This window comes from Zootoca vivipara, chromosome 15 (genome assembly GCF_965207765.1).
Source record: "Zootoca vivipara chromosome 15, rZooViv2.hap1.1, whole genome shotgun sequence".
Taxonomy (NCBI): domain Eukaryota; kingdom Metazoa; phylum Chordata; class Lepidosauria; order Squamata; family Lacertidae; genus Zootoca; species Zootoca vivipara.
The window spans coordinates 28,476,332-28,500,810 of NC_142598.1; the positions used below are offsets into that span (position 1 = coordinate 28,476,332).

Here is a 24,479-nt window from a genome sequence, read left to right on the forward strand (position 1 = left end):
ATGGTATTGAATGGCCTAATTGTGATTGCAACAGGGTGCGGGAGAATTGATGGTGGAGGGGAAAGCTGATCTTGTTAAGGGGAACAAGTTAAGGGGAACAAGGGCCATAAATTTGATGCAGGAATGAGGTACCTGTTGCTCCTCTGATGTTGCTGAATTCCAGCCTCCATCACCCTCAGCCAAAAGGATCAGGGGAGTTTAGTTCATTAATTTCCCAAAGACTGATTCACCACTATCTGATTTCATAGCCTACTTGCATGTGAGAAAGGCCCAATCTAGATAGCTGAAGGAACTACTGAAATTGGGTATCAAACTGGTTCACTGATGAATATTTGGGAGTTTCAAAAGGATTTTCCTTGTGTAAGATGGACTTCTGTGGATTTCTCTTTCTTAATTATTCTTTTTTGTGTGTGTTTGGCGTTCTGTCGCACCCTGCTGCTACTTTCATATGTTTACGTGGAGGAAAGATCAAGAGAACAATCACCCCTCCTTGATTCACGAAATCCCATGTTGATTCTATGCCGCTTTACCTTCTCAAATGTTGATGTTTAACTGAACTACCCTCTCCCAATAGAGCTTTCACGGAGGATTCTTGAAGTTTTTGGAGCTCTGTGTTTAACAGAACAACAGTGGCATCCAGTGGCTTTCTTTGTTAACAACATGCCAAATATAGTAATGATGATCGATCAAAACCAGGTTCAGCAAATAGACAAGAATATGAAGCATTAGCAGAAGTCGAAACATGTCTCATTCTAGAGAAGGCACCCCCAAACTCGACCCTCCAGATGTTTTGAGACTACAGTTCCCATCATCCCTGACCACTGGTCGTCTTAGCTAGGTATGGTGGGAGTTGTAGTCCCAAAACACCTGGAGGGCCGAGTTTGGGGGTGCCTGTTCTAGAGCAATGATATGGCAGTTCCCTGTATTGTTGATGGAACAAGGTAGAGAGGTAAGTGATGATGGCAAAGGATGGCTACCCTTTCCCTGTCATTAGTAAGTTGACAGTTGGTAGGCTGAAAAAGCTGGATTTAAATTGCAGTTGACCACCACTATATCCTGCAATTGAAACAGTGACAAGAAGAAACCAGCTTTTAAATGGCATTCAAAAATGGGAAATGTTTTCGTTTGTTTGTTATTTTTTTGCAGAAGTGCAAGACTTTGTCGGTATTGCACTGAATAACTCTTGTTTGTCGTGGAGGAGGCTTAATGGAAATATAGCAGTCAACGAGACTTATCAAGTGCGTGAGATATTTTAAATATATTTTTTTGTACTAGAAAGATAAGAGGTTCTTAGCTTTCTAGTGAGAGACAGGCAGGTTTCTGTAAGTAGGGGAGGATGTATAAACATTTTATTAAAATATTGCTAAATAACACCTGCAAATGTTTCTTTTTTAAAGGATGTGATTTAATTGCTCACGGTTTCTTCTACTAAATGCCATAACGTAGGAAGTAAAGCAGAAACACAGAACTTACCTGTGTTCATTTTGAGGTGCCTGGAGACATTTACAACTTGATAAATAAATATAACTGCTTCTTGATTGGCCAGAAGGGCTTCTTTTCTGGCCAAGTCCGCTCTGTCTTTAATGTTGATTATCTTGGCCTGTCTCCTTTCCATCTCAAAGTGATTCTATACGATTTGTGGAATGATCTCCCCAGGGAGCCTCGCCTAGCCTCCTTTATTACATACACTGGCATAGGAAGCCACTTGGGCACCCGGAGTGGCAAACATGACGCGCACCCGGGGGCGGGGCGTTGCTATGTAGAGCGCAAGTGCAGCGTTGCTACGTATGACGCATGCATCGCTACATAGCGACACTGTGTATGCGTGCTACGTAGCAGGGTGCCGCCGTCGCCGCTCGCACTGCCCCCCAAAAAACAGAGCTAGGAGCAGGCCACCCCCTGCCCCCCCTTGCAAGTTACAGGGAACCAGGCAGAGGGCCTTCTCGGTAGTGGCACCCACCCTGTGGAATGCCTTCCCACTAGAGGTCAAAGAGAACAACAATTACCAGACCTTTAGAAGGCATCTCAAGGCAGCCCTGTTTAGGGAAGCTTTTAATGTTTGATGGATTTCTGTATTTTAGAATTTCTGTTTTGTTGGAAGCCGCCCAGAGTGGCTGGGGGAACCTGGCTAGATGGGCAGGGTATAAATAATAAATTATTATTATTAAATTATTACTATGCCCCTGATTACATATCCTTAGGTGCCTGGCAAAAACATTTCTCTTCTCTCAGGCCTTTGGCTATTTAAATAATCTATGGCCTTTTAAACACGGTTTGGGTGTGTTATTGTGGGCTTTTGTTACTATGTTGTATATTTTTGTGTTTTTATATTTCAAATGGCTCTGTGATCAGTGCCAGATTTATGTATAAGCTAAACAAGCTATAGCCTAGGGCCCACTCTTTGACAACCCCCCCCCAAAAAAAAAACTAAAGGAAAAAAAACCTGGATGTACATTTCCAAAATATAAGATAAAAAAAAACAAATAAAATAAAACCTAAAAATGCATTGTATTAACTACAATTACATTGTACAGGTTATAACACTTAATTTCATATTGATTGAGCTATTTATTACTATCAGTAGTTTGCATCATATATTTACACCTATTATTATTTCATGTTAAAGCAAGTTTCTAAAGACTAGATTATGAGTCTTTGTAAATTGTGTTTCTAAAGGAACCTTTGTTATTGCCAAATGCCAACGTGTTTGCATTATTAAGTTTGTTATGAATAAAAAAATCATTTTAAGTTAGAGCTTAATAATTATTTCACTATTCATATACTTATTCTTAATTGTATTTCAGTTCAACAATTACTTTGATAAAATAAATATTTTGTTATGTGCAAATGGCTTTAGATACCTATTAGGTCCATACATTACCGTATAGCATATTTTTGAATTCAACACAAAAAGCAGTGACAATTTGTTGTTGACAAAGGACAGCTGGACATATAAAGGGCCCCATTACCTTCAGTAGCTAAGGGCCTCATCAAACCTAAATCTGGCCCTTTCTGTGATCCTCGGATGAAGGGCAGTATAGAAATTTAACAAATAAACAAGTTTGTACCAGCTTATCTGTCTTGACTTCTTCCCCAAAGACTCCTGGAAAAAAAACCCATGTGGTAAAGTGTGGCCTTTTCAGAATGAGCACCTCCAGAGTTCTCTGGGGACTCAAAATGGATCGTTAACCAAGTTTATATTATAGCTATGCCCCAAAGTTTTGTCTCTGAGAACTGACTTCCCTTTCATTTCCCATGCACAGCTCACAATGAGGATGCTAGGGAATGAATCAAAGAAAACTGTGGCTGAATCAAAGATTAGCTATACCACGGCCGAGGAGGCTATAAGGATATGCTTGGAGCTACGTCAGGATGCAAACTACAGTGTGGAAGTAACTACAGGATCCACCAATTTGGCTTTAAAAGTCCGAATAATGCACCCAGTAGTTGGTAGGTGCTGCAGCTTTGCAAATCATCAATATTGATAGTTAAATGAACTAGGAAATTTTACCCGGAAATCTTCAGTGCTGATAATGACACAGAACAATGTTCTTAAACTGGTGGCTGCTATTACTGAACTGCTCATGAGGAATGGGCTGAGATTGGCTAAGATCTGGCCATGCATCTCCTTTGCAGCAGATCATAGCAGCAAAAGGCTGCTCTACTAAGTACTAAAGATGCTTGCCATGATGGAATTGAATAAAAGTAAGACTGGAGAAGCCTGTATAAGTTGCAATTTCAGCTGAATTTGGGGGATACCACTTGAAGCATCCATTGTGTTGAGCTATTTCAATTGTTTTGCTCATGAAACTTTTGCTCTGTAAATTTTTGATAATAAACCTGATTTGGAATGGGGGGTTGAATAATTTCAATTGCAACTGTATGCTATAGATTTTGTAGTGCAGGCATGTCCAACAGGTAGATCGTGATCTACCGGTAGATCACTGGACGTCTGCAGAAGATCACTGGTAGATCATTGGCTTCCCCCCAAAGAAGGTGAACAACTGTGGCTCCCCTAAAAAAGCTCAACATTTTACCTCCTCCCTGAAAAAACTCAACAACTTTGACCTGAACCCAAAAAAGGGGGAGCAGATCACTGCCAGTTTTTAACTGTGAGTAGATCGCAGTCTCTTGGAGGTTGGCCACCACTGCTGTAGTGAAATGGGCTGGTGAACCCTTGTGATAATGATTAGTGGATTAAAATGAGCCAAGGAATCAAATTGGGAAGCTACATATAGGGCCTAGAGAGACTGTGTGCTTTGGACCAGGAAGAAAGAGGCCAAGCAAGGGAAGGAGCCAAAAGAGAGTTGGGTTGCAAATCAGGAATTATGCCAACTGTGTCTTCTGCAGTAGCATTGCAACCTGGCTACCCAAAAATAGCCATGGCTGTCAAGAAACAGGTGAGTGGGCCTGAATTTTGCATATTGGATTTGCTCAAACCAAGCAGTTCTGACTGCAGGCAACTTCTTTGTGTTACCTGTTATTATTAATAAATTACCAGCATAGCATAGCTGATTAAGAGTTTCTCTTCCCCCCAGAAAAGAAACCTGCATTCAGCAACATCTCCGTATTTAATGACACCTGTATTAAATGGCAAAGAGAATCGTCATCTGAGGAAACCTATGTAGTAAGTGATGTACAGTTTCTGATTGCAGTACTGGGACTAAATCTCATGCTGACATGCGTGTTTCAGCGTTCACAGCAGTGCCGCATCCATCCCATTATCGCCTCTGATACATGTTTTGCGGATTTTGGGTGCGTTTCAAAGAAATGGTTTGATCAGAGACCACAGCGATGTCTACTTATTCAAGAAAGTCAACAATGCCACTGTTACAGGGGTAGAGAACTCAGGCCTAGGGGCCAAATGCAGCCCCCTAGGCCTCTGTTTCACAACTGGAATTCTCCTCAGGCCACACCTATCAGCAGCCTTCCTCCACATCCTCCTTGAGTATTTTTGCCTGGCTGCAGTGTACCCTTGAACTCTGATAATGCCTTGGGTTGAAAAACATACCAGATACAGTGGTACCTTGGGTTACAAACGCTTCGGGTTACAGACTCCGCTAACCTGGAAGTAGTACCTCAGGTTAAGAACTTTGCTTCAGGATGAGAACAGAAATTGTGCGGTGGTGGCGGCGGCAGGAGGCCCCATTAGCTAAAGTGGTACCTCAGGTTAAGAACAGTTTCAGATTAAGAACGGACCTCCGGGACGAATTAAGTCAGGCATCCCCAAACTTCGGCCCTCCAGATGTTTTGGACTACAATTCCCATCATCCCTGACCACTGGTCCTGTTAGCTAGGGATCATGGGAGTTGTAGGCCAAAACATCTGGAGGGCCGAAGTTTGGGGGTGCCTGAATTAAATTCTTAACCAGAGGTACCACTGTATAACAGTTAGCAGTCAAAGATACTTTGCAGTGCCTGATTAGGTAGTGTGTAGATTTGCAAGTAAACTGCTGAATTTTTGTGAGGGACTTGCGTGCCATAGATTCTTATTTGCAGCATATTCTGAGGTAGATCATGTGGACATAAGATTTCTGTATAGTCTCTTGTGTCTTAGCGCTGCAGCCATGGAGATTATCTGCCCCCCCTCATTAAAATTCAGGCTCCTTTCCTGGAGCTCCATGTTGCTTATTACTCTTTTTAAAGCCAAACAGCCTACCTAATGCAGAACGCTTTGGGGGAAGGGAGAGAGGGCTGTCAGAACTTCTTGATCTGAGAAGCAAATTGCCAGTCAACAAAACATGCGAACCTTTATATTGTGGGTTAAGACCAGTGCTGTTTTTCTAGAAAAACTCTGGTGAGCTCCGGCTGGAAAAAAGCAAAAAGCCCTAGTTAAGACCTTGCTCTGACAGGTCACAGAATGCTACGTTTGCCTTCACACAGACAGCAGGCCTTCCCTCAGGACTCAAAATGTGAATCCTGGAAAATCTGGTCAGGCTGGATGAACAGCAAGTGTGACTCAGCTGATGATGCTATCTGAAACCTGGTCTGCACAAGCTAAAGAAGGAGGTGGGAACGAGATGGTAGAAGTGGCCCAGAGGTAGTCCAATGGATTGTACCATTTCAGATTATAAGCAGGAATTCACCTTTTTTTAAACAGGCCCCAACATAAAAGGCTCTCTGCAAATACCAAAGCTAGTACAGCAGGAAACAGGTTCTTGTTGTTTAGTCGTCTTTGTCATGTTTGACTCTCCATGACTCCATGAACTAGAGCATGCCTTGGAAACTCTCACTTTCTTCTCAAAGCTTCTCCTTTTTTATGTCCATGGAGTTTTCATGGCAAAATACTGGAGTGGTGTGCCAGTTCCTTCTCCAGGTGGATCACATGTAGTGATCTGTCCATCTTGGGCGGCCCTACACGGCATAGCTCATAGCTTCTTGGAGTTATTCAAGCCCCTTTGCCACAACAAGGTGGTGATCCATTAAGGGGAGGAAACAGGTTGAGTTAAAGGTTAAAGCACTTCTTCCTGTTGGGCAAGTTTTCCATTTTCAGGGAGCACTTTACAGTGGGGCAGCATTCAAAAGTGGTTTTGCCCTTCCTTTCCACTTCATTCTGCTGCACATGTAAACCTGGCCTTAGAAGCAGGCACTCCCAATAGACAGAGGACATTCAGACCAGGCAAATGTAGTGTATTCTGCTTCCTGCCGCAACCACCAAAACGTTTGCTTAATGTACTTAAACTTAAGAGGCCCCACTAGCTAAGAACATGTGCCAAATGTTTAAAGCGTTTCATTCTCATTTGGGTTGCACACTCCATTTGCAGCTTCAGATACAGGGTCTACGGTGGTATCAGAAACAATTCCGTGATAACATGACCTATAACTTCACCACAAGTTCTCAGACTCCAGAAGTGTGCCTTGACTTACTGCCGGGCAGCAATTACACCGTTAACATCTCTGCAACAGATCTCAACCACAGTGCTCTCATCTACATGAAAACCCCCATCACTGGTAAGGCCTTGCTTTGTATTTTTCTCCTAGTATTTTGACAAGGTTGGAAAATTAAAAGTGCAGGAAGTCACTTGGATCAAATAATTTTCTATGCCAATTTTCCTACTGACACCACAGTGACTTAGCAAGTTGTAGAATATGAAGAGTGAGGTTTAGTGGTTATTTTGGGTCTTACCACAGCAGAGGCACCAGCTCTTGCCATGATGGAACGAGAGCTACCTTCGGACTTGAGTACACCTAGATTCAAATACAGTCGTACCTCGAAAGTCGAATGGAATCTGTTCCAGAAGTCCGTTTGACTTCCAAAACATTAGGAAACCAAGGTGCGGCTTCCAATTGGCTGCAGGAAGCTCCATGGAACCTGCGTTGGACGTTTGGGTTCCATGGGTTCCAAAGAACATTCTCAAACCGGAACACTCACTTCTGGGTTTGCGGCGTTTGGGAGCCAAGACGTTCCACTTGCAAGGCGTTCAATTTCCAAGGTACAACTGTACATGTTTTTCCAATAACAAAAAAAAAATCCTTTATTAGGCATATCAAACCACACATTATCACATAAAAATTATATACAGATTATATAAAATACAGACTCAGTTGAGCAAGGCTTATCTCCAGGAAGAGTATAGATATATATAAATACTACAACCGAACACTGCCGCATCACCTACCAATTAAGGAGCACTAACTCTCTTTGTAATGGCCCAGCCTTTCTGCATGGACAGCACTCAAAAATTCAGCTACGGATGTAGTAATTTGATCATCCCTGTCCGATAGGAGGACCTGAACAGTTGGTAGCTTGGAAATCAGCCAATTGAGTTGCAAGGCCTCTAATAGTTGTCTTCTGGCATGAATTCCAAATTCACAAGAAAAGAAAATATGCTCCAAAGTATCAGGTTTTCCACTAACCTGCTGATTGCTGAACTAGCAATGATGATGATAGGTACATTTTGTTTCATGTGCCTTTCCTGTTCACTTATGAATAGGACTGGGGGGGGGGAATTCTCAAACAGCAAAAGAAGCTTGCTGATCCTTCCCCATTCCTTACCTCCCTTAATTTTGTTGCTCCAGCCACTTTTTGCATTCTGGGCTCTTTTCGGATATCAGAACCAAGAAGAGAGAAAAATGGTTGTAGCCACCAGCTGCAGGAGAGATGAGGCCCAGGAGGGAGAGAGTTCAAGTCTCCTCTCCTGTGTGCTCCTTTTACACCTCTCACCCCTTGCTTTCAGGAGTGCCAACTTGGCCCCGCGACTGTGGGTGCCCAGGGCCGTGAGTGCCATGCAGCGTGCACGGCCCTGGCCCTGAAATATGTGGGTGCCTGGCCCCTTCATGGGGGATTTTTATGGGTGCTTGGGCAACCAAGACCCCAGAGAGTTGGCACCTGTGTTTGCTTTAGATAGGAATGGGGTAGATATGTGAGTGGGCTTGGGGAAGTTACTGACTGATTGAATAGCTTTTCTGTATGGAACACCATACAGTCTCGGTCGTTGTAATGTTGCATAAACTTGGGGGAAAAAACACCCTCATTTCTCATGTGCTGTGTGGAAAAAGGAGGAGACATTGCCATTTCCCATGCACTTTGTGGTTACTCTGCCTGCTAACCAGAAGAAGGCAGCCTTTGCAATTTCTTTACATTTCTTCCCAGTCTGTAATCATCCACTAGGTGAAGCTGTTTATCTTCAGCAGATAAATTGTTTCTGCATCTTCAGCTGTTCCTTCCTTTGTTAGGGTGAAACAGAGAAGTTTCCCCCCCCCCCCTAATAACCTTAACTGCTCCCATCCTTCTTTTACTCTGCCTGTGCAACTGCAGCTGAGCTTAAAACATAAAACACAATCTAAATTTTTTATTCCGATTGATAGTCATGTGCTGTATTTGCCGCATATTGTGGATAGTTCTGTATTTAAAATAGCTCGGTAAGGATCCTGCTGCTGTTCTTGTCCACCAACTCGATATAACCATCTGCTGAATTATTCATCTGCCTGTACTCCAAGCCCTCAGAATTTGTGACTCACCAAGCAAAATTCATCATCATCAGCCATTCATTGTGTTCTTCCAGCTGCCTGATGCCCCCCCACCCCTCCCTCCATAGTTCCTACATTCCCAGGCAGCATAAACAGGAGATGTGCTGAGCTGGTATCGGAACTATCATCCATGTCCGATGGACTGAGTTCAGTTTAGGGCTCAACCACGTCTCTGTTTGTCTCACTGCTTTTCCATGGGAAAACCTGCGTTTTAGCGATGAATCGGAACAAACGGAAGTTGGGTTTTCTGCCAATTCTGCTGTTTGTGCTAAAGAGTGGGTATTCTGACAGGAAGCAGTGGGGCAAGGTAGAATCGCTTGGACCCCTGCCTAGAGAGCACAAGAGAAGCGGGAAATGGGTCAGATCTGTGCTTTCTAGGTACTGGTCAAGCGGGAATGTGGACGAGCCCACATTGCAAGGATGCACAGTCTGTGCTCATTTCCTTTTGCAGCCCATGAGCAGGATACTTCCTTATTCTGTCTGCCAGTAACCCAGTCTTTCAAATTACTGGTGCTCTCAATTCAAATACCTGCTCTTTGGGTTATGAGAAAGGGATTGATGGGCAAAACCCACATGCTAAACAAAGCCCTGACACAAATTTTTGTAAACAGACACAGCTTTGAGAGGTTGAAGTTTTGCAGGGAGACAGAGTGGAGTTGGTGGATGTTGAGGACATGCAGAATCCTTTCTTCAACAGCCTGCAACTTTCACCATCGCATATATTTTCCTTTCCTCCAGAGCACTAGTTGCATGTTTACCATTGCAAGCAGGTTGGGCTGATTTAATTAACGGACAAAGCTTAAAATATAGAAAATAATCTCTCTCTTTTTAGTTGTTTGTAGAAAAAGCAACGCTCATAATTCCAGAATTGAATGAATTACAGAGATTTAGAAAGGGGATAAAATATTAGACAGCAACATTTAATTGATCATCAGACCCATCATTTTTTTAAATAAAAAAAAACATGTTTACAGTGGTACCTTGGGTTACAAACACTTCGGGTTACAAACTCTGCTAACCCAGCAGTAGTACCTTGGGTTGAGAAATTTGCCAGGGTGAGAATGGAAATTGCGCACCAGCAGCCCAGCGGCAGCGGGAGGCCCTATTAACGAAAGCGCGCCGCAGGTTAAGAACGGTTTCGGGTTAAGAACAGACCTCTGGAATGAATTAAGTTCATAACCTGAGGTACCACTGTACTTACCTAAAAAGGTAGCCCATTTAATTGGGAGTGGAATCAATGATTTTAATAGAAATACTTATAAAAATTAAAGATGGCACACATAAGCCTTCAATTTATTATCTTTAAAATGGATGGCAAATAATGTGTTGTTTTTTTTAAGTATGTGGGACGCATGTGGTGCTGTGGGTTAAACCACAGGGCCTAGGGCTTGCCGATCAGAAGGTTGGCAGTTCGAATCCCCGTGACGGGGTGAGCTCCCGTTGTTCGGACCCAGCTCCTGCCAACCTAGCAGTTTGAAATCAGGTCAAAGTGCAAGTAGATAAATAGGTACTCCAGCGGGAAGGTAAAACGGTGTTTCCGTGTGCTGCTCTGGTTTGCCAGAAGTGGCTTAGTCATGCTGGCCACATGACCTGGAAGCTGTACGCCAGCTCCCTCAGCCTATAGAGCGAGATGAGTGTGCAACCCCCTGAGTTGTCCGCGACTGGACTTAACGGTCAGGGGTCCCTTTACCTTTACCAAAAAAGTATGTACAGCACAGTAGAAATGCTCATGTAACACATGCCTGAAGGGCTGACTTGCCCTGCTTGTTCCTCTCTGAGCATTCTGAACATCAGAGGCTCTGCTCTGGATTTCCCAGCCAGCTGAAATGCAGTGTTAGTCTGTGAGGACCAGGGCCACCGTGGTTGTGGCGCCAGTATAAGGAACACCCTTGTTTTCTTTTTTGTTCTGCTACTTTTTTTGGTTTTTATCATTGCTGTTGATATTGCCGTGCATTTGATTTTGCAAGTTGCTCAGCTTGCTTTGTGAAGAAGACCAGGTTATGATTTTTTAAAATAAAAAAAATACAAAAGTAACGCATGAATAATACCATTGTAATAAGAACAACATGTGCTTTGCTTTTTAGATCCACCATCTCCGGAAGTAGACTTCGTATCAGTACAAGGTTCTGCACCATTATTCAGCCTAAAGAAGGCAGAAGACAAAAATGGACCAATAAGGTCTCTGGATTTTTGCTACATATTTAAGATACTCCCCTAAACTTATAATACTTACACTTTGAACTTTATTTGCTGAGATTATTTTCCCCCTTTCAAATTTCATTACAATTAAAAGAATTTAATTTCCTCCATACCTGGATTTACTTTCTATCACATATAGCTTACTGCTTTTTGACCCAAAGATGCAATAATCAACCAAAACACAGAATTTTTTTGACATGTGTCACAGTGGCCGGAGTGGACTACTTCAGAGTAACGACGCTACGCAGCTCTGCATTTTATTCTTTTATTGGTGCTGCGTATTTACAGTGCTCAAGTCATTGCTATTTACACGGAGTGATGTTGTCAGTCGGTTTCAGAACCTCCGAATGGCTTTTGGCGCGTCTTTCTCCAACACAAAAGCTTTGGCAGACCCATCCTCTTTCCCCTCCTCTTTCTGCGTAATTCCGGAGTTGGGGGGATGGGTCTCCCGCCCCTTATTCGCCCCTTCCTGTCCCACCTGGGACCCTGGCTCCTCTACCTTGCCTGAGCCTCGGACACGACTTCCTGCTTCCCCACTGGAATCGGAACTCTCTCTGCTTCCCCCTGTGCTCGGGGATTGGCTTGAACTTAGGAGGGGAGGGACTTCGCGATATCCCCTGTCCCTCACAACATGTATGCAATATTTATACACCTTTCTTACATCCTTCTTTATTTAATCTAGACAAGCCCCCTCAGTTCCATAGCTGTAGTCCATAATAGATTTTAATCTCCATTTCACCATAAGTACTCATTCTGTGGTTTCATTAATATAAGGAAAAGATAATAAGGGATATCTAATTTGCATTAGGGCTGGACAATGGAGGTGAAGAGGCAAGTCCATGGAAGCAGGGGTGGCTCATGGTTGCATTACCCAAGACTGCTAGAATAGGGGCCAGCCTATTTTTCAAAGAGAGGGATGGGTTTAGCTTTCTTCACCCAAATGGTTCCAGAGAGTACTTTCTTCCCTGTAAAAGAGAAGCTACCATTTACTCGTATGGATTAAGGCACTGGATGTAGCATCACCTGCCCCTAAGAGTGGTTGCCTCTGTGTTCAATGGAGAGAGATGCTTAACAATAGATGGAATGGATCTCTCTCTGTGGAATGCAAAGAGACACACCACATTCTACTGGGATCCCTGCAGAATTGCCCCTCCTTCCCAGTTTCCCAGCATTGGTAAAGTAAACAATAAAGCCCCCCCAGTTAAATTGCTCTTTTGCAAATCCAGTGCTCTGAATAGTGTGGTTTAGGGACCCCTGACCATTAGGTCCAGTCGTGACCGACTCTGGGGTTGCGGTGCTCATCTCGCGTTATTGGCCAAGGGAGCCGGTGTACAACTTCCAGGTCATGTGGCTAGCATGACAAAGCTGCTTCTGGCGAACCAGAGCAGCACACGGAAACACCGTTTACCTTCATGCTGTAGTGGTACCTATTTATCTACTTGCACTTTGACATGCTTTCGAACTGCTAGGTTGGCAGGAGCTGGGACCGAGCAATGGGAGCTCACCCCGTTGCGGGGATTCGAACCACCAACCTTCTGATTGGCAAGCTCTAGGCTCAGTGGTTTAACCCACAGCGCCACCCACGTCCCAGTGTGGTTTAGCCTGGCGTTATTGAAGAAAGCATAACAATTTAGGATTACAGGGTTGTTGGATTTTTTAAAAAAAGAATACGGTACAACAAGCCATTCAGTGATGGCCAGTGATTGAGAGCTTTTAAACAAAGCAGCACCGTTGAAGAAAATCAATGCAGAAATCAAAAGGCAATTGTGTATAAATCACTTCTGACACTCCTTGATGCTCTTCCATCTCTTTCTAGTTCATACCAAGTGATTGTCCTTCCCTGGAGCCTACAGTGCAACTTTAATTGCTACTCCTTGACTAGACTAGACTATTTCAGCAAAGGCACTGACTCAGAAGGCTATGTGGCAGCAGAAATCCCAGCCAAGGTCGTTGCTGACAACATGCTGGCCTTTGCCCTTGGAGACAGACTTTACTATGGGGATTTTTACAATGCTCCCCTGAAACAAGGAAGAGATTATTGTGTTATACTGAGGACAATCAGTAAATGGAATGGGGTAAGGACGCAGGCCAAAATTCTTCCTGAATAAGAATGATGCATTTATTGATTTGATTTTATACCCTACCTTTCAACAGATTCCCATGACGACTTACAAAAAGTCAAGCAAATTAAAACAAAAACATGAACGTTTCAATCCGTGCTGGATTTACGTATAAGCTATAGTTTAGGGCCCCACTCTCTTGGGGCCCCCAAAAAAATTTAAAGAAAAAAACCCTGGATGTACATTTCCAAAATATAAGATGAAAAACAAATAAAATAAAACCTACATACAGCAACAGTGTTTTCTGTTGTGTAGGCTCCTATGATGTAAATAAGGGGCCCTGCCTGCATAGCCTGCTCCCTAAAATATCACTATCACTATCTATTAATATACTTCTTCTTAATTGCATTTCACTATTAATACACGCCTTCTTAATTGTATTTCACTATTAATACACTTCTTCTTAATTGTATTTCAGTTCAACAATTACTTTGATAAAATACATATTTTGTTACTGTGCAAATGGCTTTAGATACCTATTTAATTACCATATAGCATATATGGTACAAAAAACAACACAACACAAAAAACAGCAACAATTTGTTGTTGACAAAGGACAGCTGGACATAGAAAGGGCCCCATTACCTTCAGTAGCTTAGGGCCTCATCAAACCTAAATCTGGCCCTGGTTGCAATCCTATACTGTACACGTGTTTTCAGAAGTACCGTAAGTTTTATTGAGCTGGGAATGTCAGAAGCTGGCTTAGATGGAGTCAAATCATTGGTCCACCCAGCTCCTCATCGTCTACAGGATAGACCAGGTACATTCTCATCCCTACCTGGAGATGCTGGGGATTTAACCTGAGACCCTCTGCATGCAAAGCAGTTTCTCTGCTACTGAGCTACAGAAGTCAGTCCCACCCATGAGGCCAGGTGAGGCGACTGCCTCAGACAGCAGGATCCACTGGGGTAGCAGGTTCTGATGTCAATCTATCTCCCCTCCCTTGTTCCTGGTGTAGATCTTTCCTTGACCCTTCTTCCTTGCCGGGGGGGGGGTCAGCCTCAGGTGACAAAATGTCTTGGGCTGGCCCCAACTCCCATTGAACTGAAAAGCTGTAGATCAGTGGTGGAGCATCTGCTTTCGGATGCAGCCTAAAAGACTACAGTCACACCTTGGTTCTCAAACAGAATGCGTCCTGCGAGTCCGTTCGGAAACCAAGGCATGCCTTCCGATTGGCTGCAGGAGCGTCCTACAGCCAAGTGGAAGCCGCACTGGACGTTCGGCTTCCGAAAATCATCCAGAAACCAGAACACTCACTTCCGGGTTTTGATCGTTTGGGAGCCGATTTGTTCGGGAGCCAAGGCGTTTGAGATCCATGGTACATTGTACATGCAGTTGGCGGAACTAAAAAACAGACACCAGGTAGCTTAAAAGACTTTGTTCAGAAGGTTAAGGAACTTGGGAAAATAATAATAATAATAATAATAATAATAATAATAATAATAATAATAACAACAACAACCACCTCGTGCCAAAAGAACACCCGCAAGTATCCATGTAGACAGCAGTTCGCAGTTGGACTATTACTGTGGAATTGCTCTTTCCCTTGCAGCCGCCAATCACGCAGATGGTTGGGGCACCCAAATAAGGGCTTCTTTGTGTACCTGAAGAGACAAGCGACCTTCAGACATCCTAATCCCAAACTGATGGGTTTTATATGGAAAAGTTGGTATTTTATAACATGATATTAAACATTGTATATAAACATTGTATTAAATAACATTACAGTTTTTTAAAAAAATATTTAACATTATAATTTCTATGCCCTAGTTGTCCAAAACAAGTTCAAGATTTCCAACAGAACTCCCCCAGTGTTTTGATGTAACAGGGCCTAGCTGCTTCAGTACCATAAAACTCCTAATCTATCGATTAAAAAAAAAAAGCTATCCAAGTCCACTCTATCCCCTGTGTGAAAAGAGAACTTTCATTTATTGGAATGTCTGGTTTTCCAAATTCTTCTCAAGTCGCTCACCCTTTTCAAATGAAGAAAGCTTAGGTAGTGCTTTCAGAAATCCTCATCACATGAATTGACATATCCTTTTATATGTTGAAATAGGATTAAAAATAGAAACTTAAAAAAGCAAAATGATCCCGTGAGGCACATGTAGTATTAACAGCGGAATTCAAGTTGTGCATATTTAGTGAACAATAGTTGGTTATTGTGTGGCGTCTTCTTCCAAATTGTATAATTTCAAGATGCTGTTTTCTTTAAAGTTTTGTGTTCACTTCTGACTGTGGACAGGAAATTAAAGCTTTGTATCAGGGCAGTTTTTTTTCTTTAGTCAGCCCAAAGTATAATTGCAATGGTTTTATGCTGTGTTCTTTTTGTTTTGATATTTAATTGCATGTATTGATTTTGTTTGTATTTGCAGTTTATTGGTGAGGGTTCCCCCCCCTCCCAAAAGTGTCCAGAAGACCTGGCAATTTGGTGATATATGAATGCCAAAATAAATAAGTATATCTGTGTGATCTTTCAGCCTTTGTCCCTTAGGAAAGCAATGATGCAGTTTGTGTTATTTTTCTCCCCTCAGGTGAAAAAGCAATCCTGTGTAGTCTGGGCTCAAATTAAAGGTAAGTTTTCTGTTGACTGAGGAACCAACAACTAACTTCCAGTTGCTCCTGTTATGAAAATAGCCATTCATGTGGCTGTTGTTTAACGAATTTATATTGTTACAAAAGCCGGATGCCTTCTCCCTCCCTCTGCCGAGCGGTGGAAAGAGCCCGTGTGGTCCCAGGCACCCACGCAGGGTCTGTGCTCCTTTGCAGAATTGAAGACACAGTAGAGACAGCTGTGGCTTTCATAAATATGGTTTATTCACCTATTTACACCTTCAATCTGCAAGGAGGTAGACCAGATCTTACAGCCTGGCCAACCGCAGTGCAAGCAACCTTCAGCCTGCCTGTCCAAGATGGATCTCAGCTCTTCTTCCTCTTTCTTCCCAGAAACCCCTTTTCTTTCCCCTCAAACCTTGGCAACATCTCACTCCCCAATGGCCCATCAACACCTTTTGTCATGTTAATAGATTTGACCATCACTCAATCATCCAGGCTGGTTTGCATAAGCCAGCCCAGCAATTCAATGAATTCCCTATCTGGCACCGTTCTGTATTTTAATCCCTATTCCAATTAATCCAAACCCTGGAATTTATTAATTTCTAGGGTTCGGGGGGGGGTTCCCCCTCTTAAACCTATAACAATATGTTACACTATCATAATTCAGAACTAAAGAGATAAAGGTCTAGAGCAGAGCGGTGAATGTGACAAAACTCCCAAAATGTAGAGGAAAGAAGTCCACTCTCTCTCTCTGCTGGGTGCTATTGCAGGCTGGCATCAGGGCCGGCTCTAGGGATAGGCTGGGTGGCGCAGGGCGCCGGGTCGGCAGGGGGGCGCTGCACGGCAAAGCCGCTTGGAAACCGCGCTGCGCCCGCCCACCAGCCGCGGGAAGAAACGGGGCGGGGCGGGGGCACCAGAGCGATCTGCGCACCACGGCGCCCGGGCGCCCGACCCGCTTATGACGGCCCTGGCTGGCATTCCCCTGCACACTGGGATGGGATGTGGGAAGTCCCAGGGACTGTCTCTGGACCTTAGAAGTCAGCTGGTCACCATTGTATGCAGTTAACAGGATCTACCTTTGCTTGAATTCATCTGTCATATGATCCAGCTTGTTCTGCATCCTGGGGATTCCTATAAGCCCCAGAATAAATGGGGAAATCTGGGGGGTCACCACATTACTGTAAAGGAAGAGTGAGATAAGAAAGCCATGGGGAAGAAGAAGAAGAAGAAGAAGAAGAAGAAGAAGAAGAAGAAGAAGAAGAAGAAGAAGAAGAAGAAGAAGAAGAAGAAGAAGAAGAAGAGGAGGAGGAGGAGGAGGAGGAGGAGGAGGAGGAGGAGGAGGAGGAGGAGGAGGAGGAGGAGGAGGAGGAGGAGGAGGAGGAGGAGGAGGAGGAGGAGGAGGAAGTGGAAGAGGAGGAGGAAGTGGAAGAGGAGGAGGAGGAGAGTTTGGATTTGATATCCCACTTTATCACTACCCTAAGGAGTCTCAAAGTGGCTAACATTCTCCTTTCCCTTCCTCCCCCACAACAAACACTTTGTGAGGTGAGTGGGGCTGAGAGACTTCAGAGGAGTGTGACTAGCCCAAGGTCACCCAGCAGCTGCATGTGGAGGAGCGGAGACGCGAACCTGGTTCCCCAGATTACGAGTCTACTGCTCTTAACCACTACACCACAACTGCTTTTGAGAAAGACAATTCCATGTAGTTCGTGTCATTTCTTCAGTTGGCTGCTGGCTACTGTCTGGTTGATGTCTGGGGGGTGGGGGAGCAGGAAACCCATAATTTGAGCTTTGTTACAGTACGTAAACTCCAGTCCCTTCTGACAGTGAATCACAAGACTGAACTGCGTCATTTGGTGGGCGCCTATTTGAATTTTAATGTACTTTTCTTTCAGATTTATCATCCCCGCCACAGCGTCTGACTATTGTTTTATTGGGGTCAGTTGCTGCTCTCTGCTCCATCCTGTTACTGTTGCTCTCTGTGGCATGGTATGTGGTGCAAAGAATTTGCTTTCATAACTTTCTTCTGGTCTACTAGACTTAACTGTGTACAAAAGAATGGACAACACAGTAAATTTCTTGGAAGCTAAGTGAGAGACAGATGTAGAATTATGAAGGGCAGTTACAGGAGACCTTTGCCTGCAATGTGAACTCTCTTTGAAACTTTTGTTACAGACATACATATGAGGGAGCTGAATGCTCCACCAGCAAGTTGCCTCCCATTCCACAACATTGTGCCAGCCCTCAGATGTCTCCCCCAACCCCAAATTATGTTTTGGGCAATCTGTGTCCTTAAAAAAAAAAAAGCAGCACTGCACATGCACACAAAACTGATGCCTTTCACCGTCATCTTGCAAAACTAATTTGGGAACTAGGGAACTTGGACAGACATTGAGTTCCCTAGTGATGTCAGTGACACTATTCATAAGACACCTAGCACCATCAGGTCAAAAGACTCAGAGTGGCATTCAGTTAAACCATTGTTCAAGCAGAACTTCCATTTGCACAACAGGACTTTCCCATGTGTGCCCTGCGCTGTCTCCAAATCTGCTCTAGACATACCTGCCAAGTTCCTCTCTGAAAAATAAGGGACCCACCGGAAGTAGCATACCGGAAGTAGTGCGGTGGCCATTTTGGAACTGGGCGGAGCATGCTCAGAAGTGACTTTTGATGCTGTTTTGCCCAGTTCCAAAATGGCTGCCGCACCAGAAGTCACGCTGCAGCCATTTTGGAACTGGGCAGAGCAGCATCAAAAGTCGCTTCTGAGCATGCTCCGCCTAGTTCCAAAATGGCCGCCGCGCCAGAATAAACCGGGGGAAAACCAAAAAAATCCATTTTTTCGGCTGGGGACAGCTGGAAAAACGGGTTTCCTGGGGAAAACGGGAGACTTGGCAGCTATGGCTCTAGAGGGTTGGTGGAACAAATTTAGAACAAATTTAGAAGGGCATGGGCAAAGGAGAGGGAGGAACCTCCCATCGCACGAGAAAGGCTTGCACTGATGGAACATGCAGCTTAGAACTGTGTTGGAAATCTCACGCTGGAAAACCTGCAATCTGCAGAGCCTTTCAGTGACAACCAAAATGTGGTGAAGCTGTGGCCCTTCAGATGTTTTGGGATTTACAGCTCCCTTCATCCCTGGAACTGATGGGAGCTGGAGTCCGACCACATCTAGAGGACAACTCGGGCAACAGTATCAGACCACCCCAGTCTTTATTACTGAGCCGGTTGTTTGGATCAAGGGAGAGAAACAGTAATTGTTTCATGTTTAAAACATATTTCAAGGCTAAAAAAATATGGGCCAGTTCAGACATAATGCGGAACTACAATTTCCTGCTATACAGATGATCCTCAGGTTCATATGTTTCTCCTTTCTCTCTTCTTGTTTGGCCACAAGGAGGATATCAAAAGCTTCTGCTTTTAAAGAAATCCTTTCCCCTTTATTTTGTCCATACAAAGGGAAGTTGAAATTGTGCTTTCTTAGAACAAGCCGGAACCATGATTTGCTCCTGTTTTGTTTTAACAATCTACAGTTTTAAACAAACAACAGTTCCTGGATTCAGACATAATGGAGAGCTGTGGTTTGTTTTAGGGCTTATTCACACTTAGCTTTTGACCCCCCTCTTACCAGGCACAGGTCCATGTGCCCAACAGCGTTGTTTTTATTTTTTTGCCCCATGAAAACCCATTCTTTTGTGCTCAATCAGAGCAAACATCAGCCTGGGAAAGCTCCAGATAAAAAAAAAAAAAAAAGGATGCTGAGACACAGAGCTTCAAATTGCCGACTGTGCCCGGGAAAAGTTAGTGTGGATAACCCCTAAAATAAATGAATGCTTCAGATATCATCCTCATGGCCACTCAAAAGGAGGCAGATTAAGGAGGAAGTGTGCAATCCTGATTCTTGTTCAAGCTCTTTTACATAATCCATAGTCTCCCATTATGTCTGAACTGGCCCTCTGTAACTGGCCCTCAGGTAACTCTGTTTAATATATAAAATCCCCTTTGCCACTTAGCTCTGCCAGTTTGGTAATTTTAAATACGTTTTCAACCAAGAGGTGTGTTTGTAGACACTTTATTTCTGTTCCCATGTCTCACCCGAGAGGCAAATGGCCTGCTTATTTTTGCTTAGGAACTGGGAAGACCTAGTCAATTTAATCCGCATGTTTGGCATTCAGAATTGCATGAGAGATATTTGGAGAGAGGGGGAATAGCGAACGAGGAGGGTTTTTCGCTTTGGGGGTGGGGAGTTAATTAGATTCTCATGATTCAAATCCCAAAGCAAAGTTTCCCCCCCAATACTGTAGTGCCTTTGTGCTCATAATTGGTAGTTGACCAGGAAAGCACTGATACCTGTTCCCTCCTGACTCTGGAGTGTATGATAAATCTAATGTAATTTTAAAACTCCCAACTGAGTTTTGTTCAGAATGATAACTATCTGGAGTGGGCATTTATTTATTTATTTTACTGCAGAAGGCATTTAACAATAAAGATGATAGCAGATGAAGGTAGGATCGTGCCTTTATTAGAAACGCAGGGAATTGACTTGATGTGTTGAACGTGAGGGGACTGCTAGGGAGCCAGTTATGGGGAGGGGGGAATTGGAAAGCTTTGCAACTTTGCCTTCTGCTCAAGGGCACTATTCAGCAATATAATTTATACCCGGTTTTGCAGGACAATGTGTACCTTTTTATCATGGAGTCTTGGCTAAACAAACCCTGGCCCATTGCAGGGTTGGGTAATTATGCGCTGGATAAATTCCAGATACTGTACTGTATATTCTGGGAAGTGGCCAACTGTGAATCAGATTCTTCTCAATGCAGATTTTGTAGACTATTTAAACTTTAACTGTTGTTGTTTTTCCTCCCTCTGTCAACTCCTTTTCGTGGTTTCTTATCTGTACAATGCAGCACGACACAGCACATATCTCCATCTTCACTGCCCAGAAAAGCATTTTCCAACGATACTGGACATTTATCAACCACTGTCAATATTGCCAGGAAGAACATCGCATCGCCTTCTTCTCCCATGCTTCAGACCGTCTCTCTTCTCTAATGTGTGCATCCACCACTAACCTGTAAAGAGAGAATCATGTTTTTAAAATGGCAGTCCCTGTCTTGGGTGCTTAGAACCACCAAATTCACCCACAGAATGTCAGCTACTGTTTCCACATTAGGAAGCCAAGGGATATTTTCTGTTTTGATCCCTCATTTCCTTCATTTGCTTTTCGTTTCTGAACTGTGTTGGGGGGAAAGTTCTTCTGTATAACCACATCTTCATTTGAAATCCTTAGCAATGGTGGTAACTTACTCTCAGCCTCTGTTTGAGGCCGTTTTTGGTGGGTGGGGAGGTAAATTCTCAATCCAAAAAGAAAGGGAAGCGTTGCTTTTACATGCCTCAGTAAAAAGTATATATGAATAAGGATATACTATCTCACGCTTCAGCTGAGCTGGTCTGTTTCATCAGGCTGCAGTCACAAAGCACTGAGCCATCTAAGTCTGAGGCTTTTTTAAATAATAAAATATTCTTCTGTGCTTTAGATACTGCTACATGCTTTTGATCACATTGCTGCCACTGCAAGCCTCTTCAAGGCAAAATGTTTCCAAAGCCATGCTGTTCACTTGGGAATTAAAAGAAGAAAAGCTTTCATTTTTCACCTTGTTGTCTTTTTTCGCTTTAAAACTTGCTTTGGTTTCAGTATTTCTGTATATAGAACTGTAGCCTTACAGTTTTCATCATACCATTTTAGAAAAGTAAAAGTAAAGGATTGTTAATTGTTGTCTTTTGTGTTTTAAAACCGATTTTTAGTTGAAATTTATATGAAAGGTGATAAACAAACAAACAAACACATAATGCATTCTTAAGATAAATTAAGAAAATAATAATTTGAAATGCCACTTTGGGCAGGAGCAATTCAGAAGGAAGAATCAGCAAGAGAGGGATCGCTTAACCTGGGGGTGGAAATCCTAGGACCCTTCAAGTGTTGCTGGAATCCAACCACTTTGATATATTTTAAATAACACAACAGATTGCAAATATTTTTTAATTCATAAACATTTGTAGAGCCATTGGTTCCACACTCCAGATTTAACCCTGTATCTACCTGCCATTGCCCTGCTCTAAATTGCAAGCATATGTTTGCAAGCAGACTTTCGTGGTACTGAAACTTGGAGCAACATTCATTTCAAGTGAGAGGGACTAAGCTTTCAGATGCCCCATCTCTCCTATATTGTTTCTCCTCCATCACTGCCAAACCCCCACCACCACCACTTTGAATGCTGCAGGTTGTAGTACAGCATTGTGCCTAAGCTGGCGGATTAGAGATGCTCTGCCAAGCATCCAATTGCCACCCTACTTGCACTGGAAAAAGTTCCTTAAGGAGGGCTCAGGACTGTTGATGCCAGAATACCAACAGTGCCTACTTCACCCATGTACAAGGCAGAGCTGGATGCCAGGGCCAGAGTGAGGACATGTCCAGAACGATGTGCTACTGGATCTGGAGAACGCAAATACATTCGTCTGCCGTTCTTCAGCCAGAAAGCCCTATGTAGGGACCTAGTTAGAATCATAGAATCCTAGAGTTGGAAGAGACCACAAGGGCCATCCAGTCCAACCCCCTGCCAAGCAGGAAACACCATCAAAGCATTCCTGACAGATGGCTGTCAAGCCTCCGCTTAAAGACCTCTAAAGAAGGAGACACTCCTTGGCAGCAAATTCCACTGTCGAACAGCTCTTAACAGTTGTATGTTAGGCTGCTGCTGCTTCCTGTCTCTTCCCACTTGTCCCTTGCAGGTGTGTTACGTCCCTGTGTCTGAGTGGGAATGATTTCTCAGAATCAAGGTCGGCCACATGGAAATAGCTATGTCCATCTATCAAGCTTGTGGCATAATGAAACAGTGCCATGGCAGTCTTAACTGCCCTCAGTTTATCCTGCTTGTCTCTAGCACGGATCCAGAAGTTAATGTGCTCAAAATTCTTATAACATCTGCAGTGGGTTGTCACATGGCAACTGAGGACTGTGTTGACACTTCTTATTGTTGTCTTCACTCTATTAATGCTGCAGATACAAACCCTGCTTCTACAGCCTGAAAAGAAATCTCAACGAACTCTGTTCCAATTAAGTTCTTGGCTGTTGTCCATCCAGCCATTTTCTCTTACGTTGCTGTCTAGTGGCTTGTTTGATTCAGAAGGAAGCTTTCTTGAGGACACCCTTAACTGCAGCACATGACAAGTCAGAGAAAAGTCAGATGGGGATCCTTTTGGTATGGCAAGTACCCAAAAATGGTTGGAGAAGGAAGTGAGCAACGACATGAGGCTTAGCGGGGATGTGGGTTGGGGTGCGGTTGGAGTCACGGGTCATGTCCAAACCCAAATATCTCTGCCACAAACAAGCTGTGGGTTGTCCTGCTTTTGTTGCACTGTTTCAGAAGTGCCCCTCCAGGCAACACTAATGTGGCAACACTGAGGAAGTGTTACAGAACAACTAATAAGTGGAATAACTTCATTATTCCAGTATAAATCCACCACTCACCCACTATTATTGTGTCAATGGCATGTTGCAGTGTCCACCTGGGAAAAAGCCAAACCATCTAGAGGGGCCTGTCGTTTAAGCTGGCAGTTAAGAATAAATATGGCATTATTTTTACCTCTGTGTTAAATTGCTTGCATATATTTTATAAGCTCTGCTTTGTTTCTCTTTGTTGGGACAGAGCACTAGGGCAAGCTAGAAATAAAAAGTTGGGATCTCAGCCAGAAGTTTGGAGAAGGGGTGGGGAGGGGGGGAGAGACAGCTGTTTTGCCTTCCAGAAATACATATCTTCTTTGAGGAAAGGCTCCATTGAACTTACTCCTAGGGAAGTAATCCTATAGGATTACAGGTCTGGTTATATGCCTAAACTGAGAAAGATGGCATTTCTCATCACCACTAATAATGTGATTTGAGCTTTTCAATTTTAGGGTTTGAATCTGATCTCGTCTGTTATGGCAAAGAGGTGTGTGTATCCTTAAGTTTGTTTTTTTAAAAGAAAGAAGTCATATGACCTTGCGGTTTTAAGAAGGGTTTTCAAGCTTCATCAGGAGACCTCTGATGACAATGGGTGTCCTTTGCACAGAAGAGTCTCATATTTTAGCTTAAGAAATCCTTAAGGATGCCACACTGGCCCCAACAATCCTTGGTGGTTTGTTCCAGGAGCTATTTCAAGTTGAACCTGTTTTGAGTTATTATGTTTTGTAACCCAAATGTAGGGGCATTTGTCTCTGTTCAGCAATTGCTGAAAATCTGTTTAAAGATCAACAGATTCAGTTCAGTTCAGAGGCTTCCACAGATGAGGGATTGTTTTTCAGGATTAGGGGTAACTACTGCAAAACTGCAATTTAAAAGTAGTTTGCGAAATGTGTACAAATCTGTTTCTTTTGGCCAGTGCCAAAGAGGCATGCTATTGTGACAGAAGTTAGCTGGTTATTTATTTATTCAGGAAACAGCTTGTTAAGAATATTGAATGGTCAGTTGAGATCATTTTATGGGCTTGTTAAGTGATGCATAGCTCCTACGGTAGATATAGAGGTATTTCTTAGGTGTTTTGAATGGAAGATCCATCAGAATTACAGGAAGGTTATGTACCACCATACCAGCTCAATGGAGGGGGCA

At 43.4% G+C, this 24,479-nt stretch overlaps 1 protein-coding gene across 2 annotated transcripts in view; it reads left to right on the forward strand.

Moving 5' to 3' along the window:
- The window catches only part of SUSD1 (sushi domain containing 1), a 95,260-nt gene extending 73,775 nt beyond the window's left edge, over nucleotides 1–21,485 (forward strand). For both annotated transcript variants that reach the window (XM_088658387.1, XM_035140393.3), the window contains exons 8-16: nucleotides 1,147–1,238; nucleotides 3,264–3,450; nucleotides 4,539–4,627; nucleotides 6,764–6,950; nucleotides 11,054–11,147; nucleotides 12,985–13,243; nucleotides 15,820–15,859; nucleotides 17,734–17,827; nucleotides 20,743–21,485. In XM_088658387.1, the coding sequence (XP_088514513.1) occupies nucleotides 1,147–1,238; nucleotides 3,264–3,450; nucleotides 4,539–4,627; nucleotides 6,764–6,950; nucleotides 11,054–11,147; nucleotides 12,985–13,243; nucleotides 15,820–15,859; nucleotides 17,734–17,827; nucleotides 20,743–20,887 (1,187 nt within the window). In that variant the 3' untranslated portion in view covers nucleotides 20,888–21,485. The remainder of the gene's footprint in view (nucleotides 1–1,146; nucleotides 1,239–3,263; nucleotides 3,451–4,538; nucleotides 4,628–6,763; nucleotides 6,951–11,053; nucleotides 11,148–12,984; nucleotides 13,244–15,819; nucleotides 15,860–17,733; nucleotides 17,828–20,742) is intronic.
- Nucleotides 21,486–24,479: the final 2,994 nt, after the last annotated feature.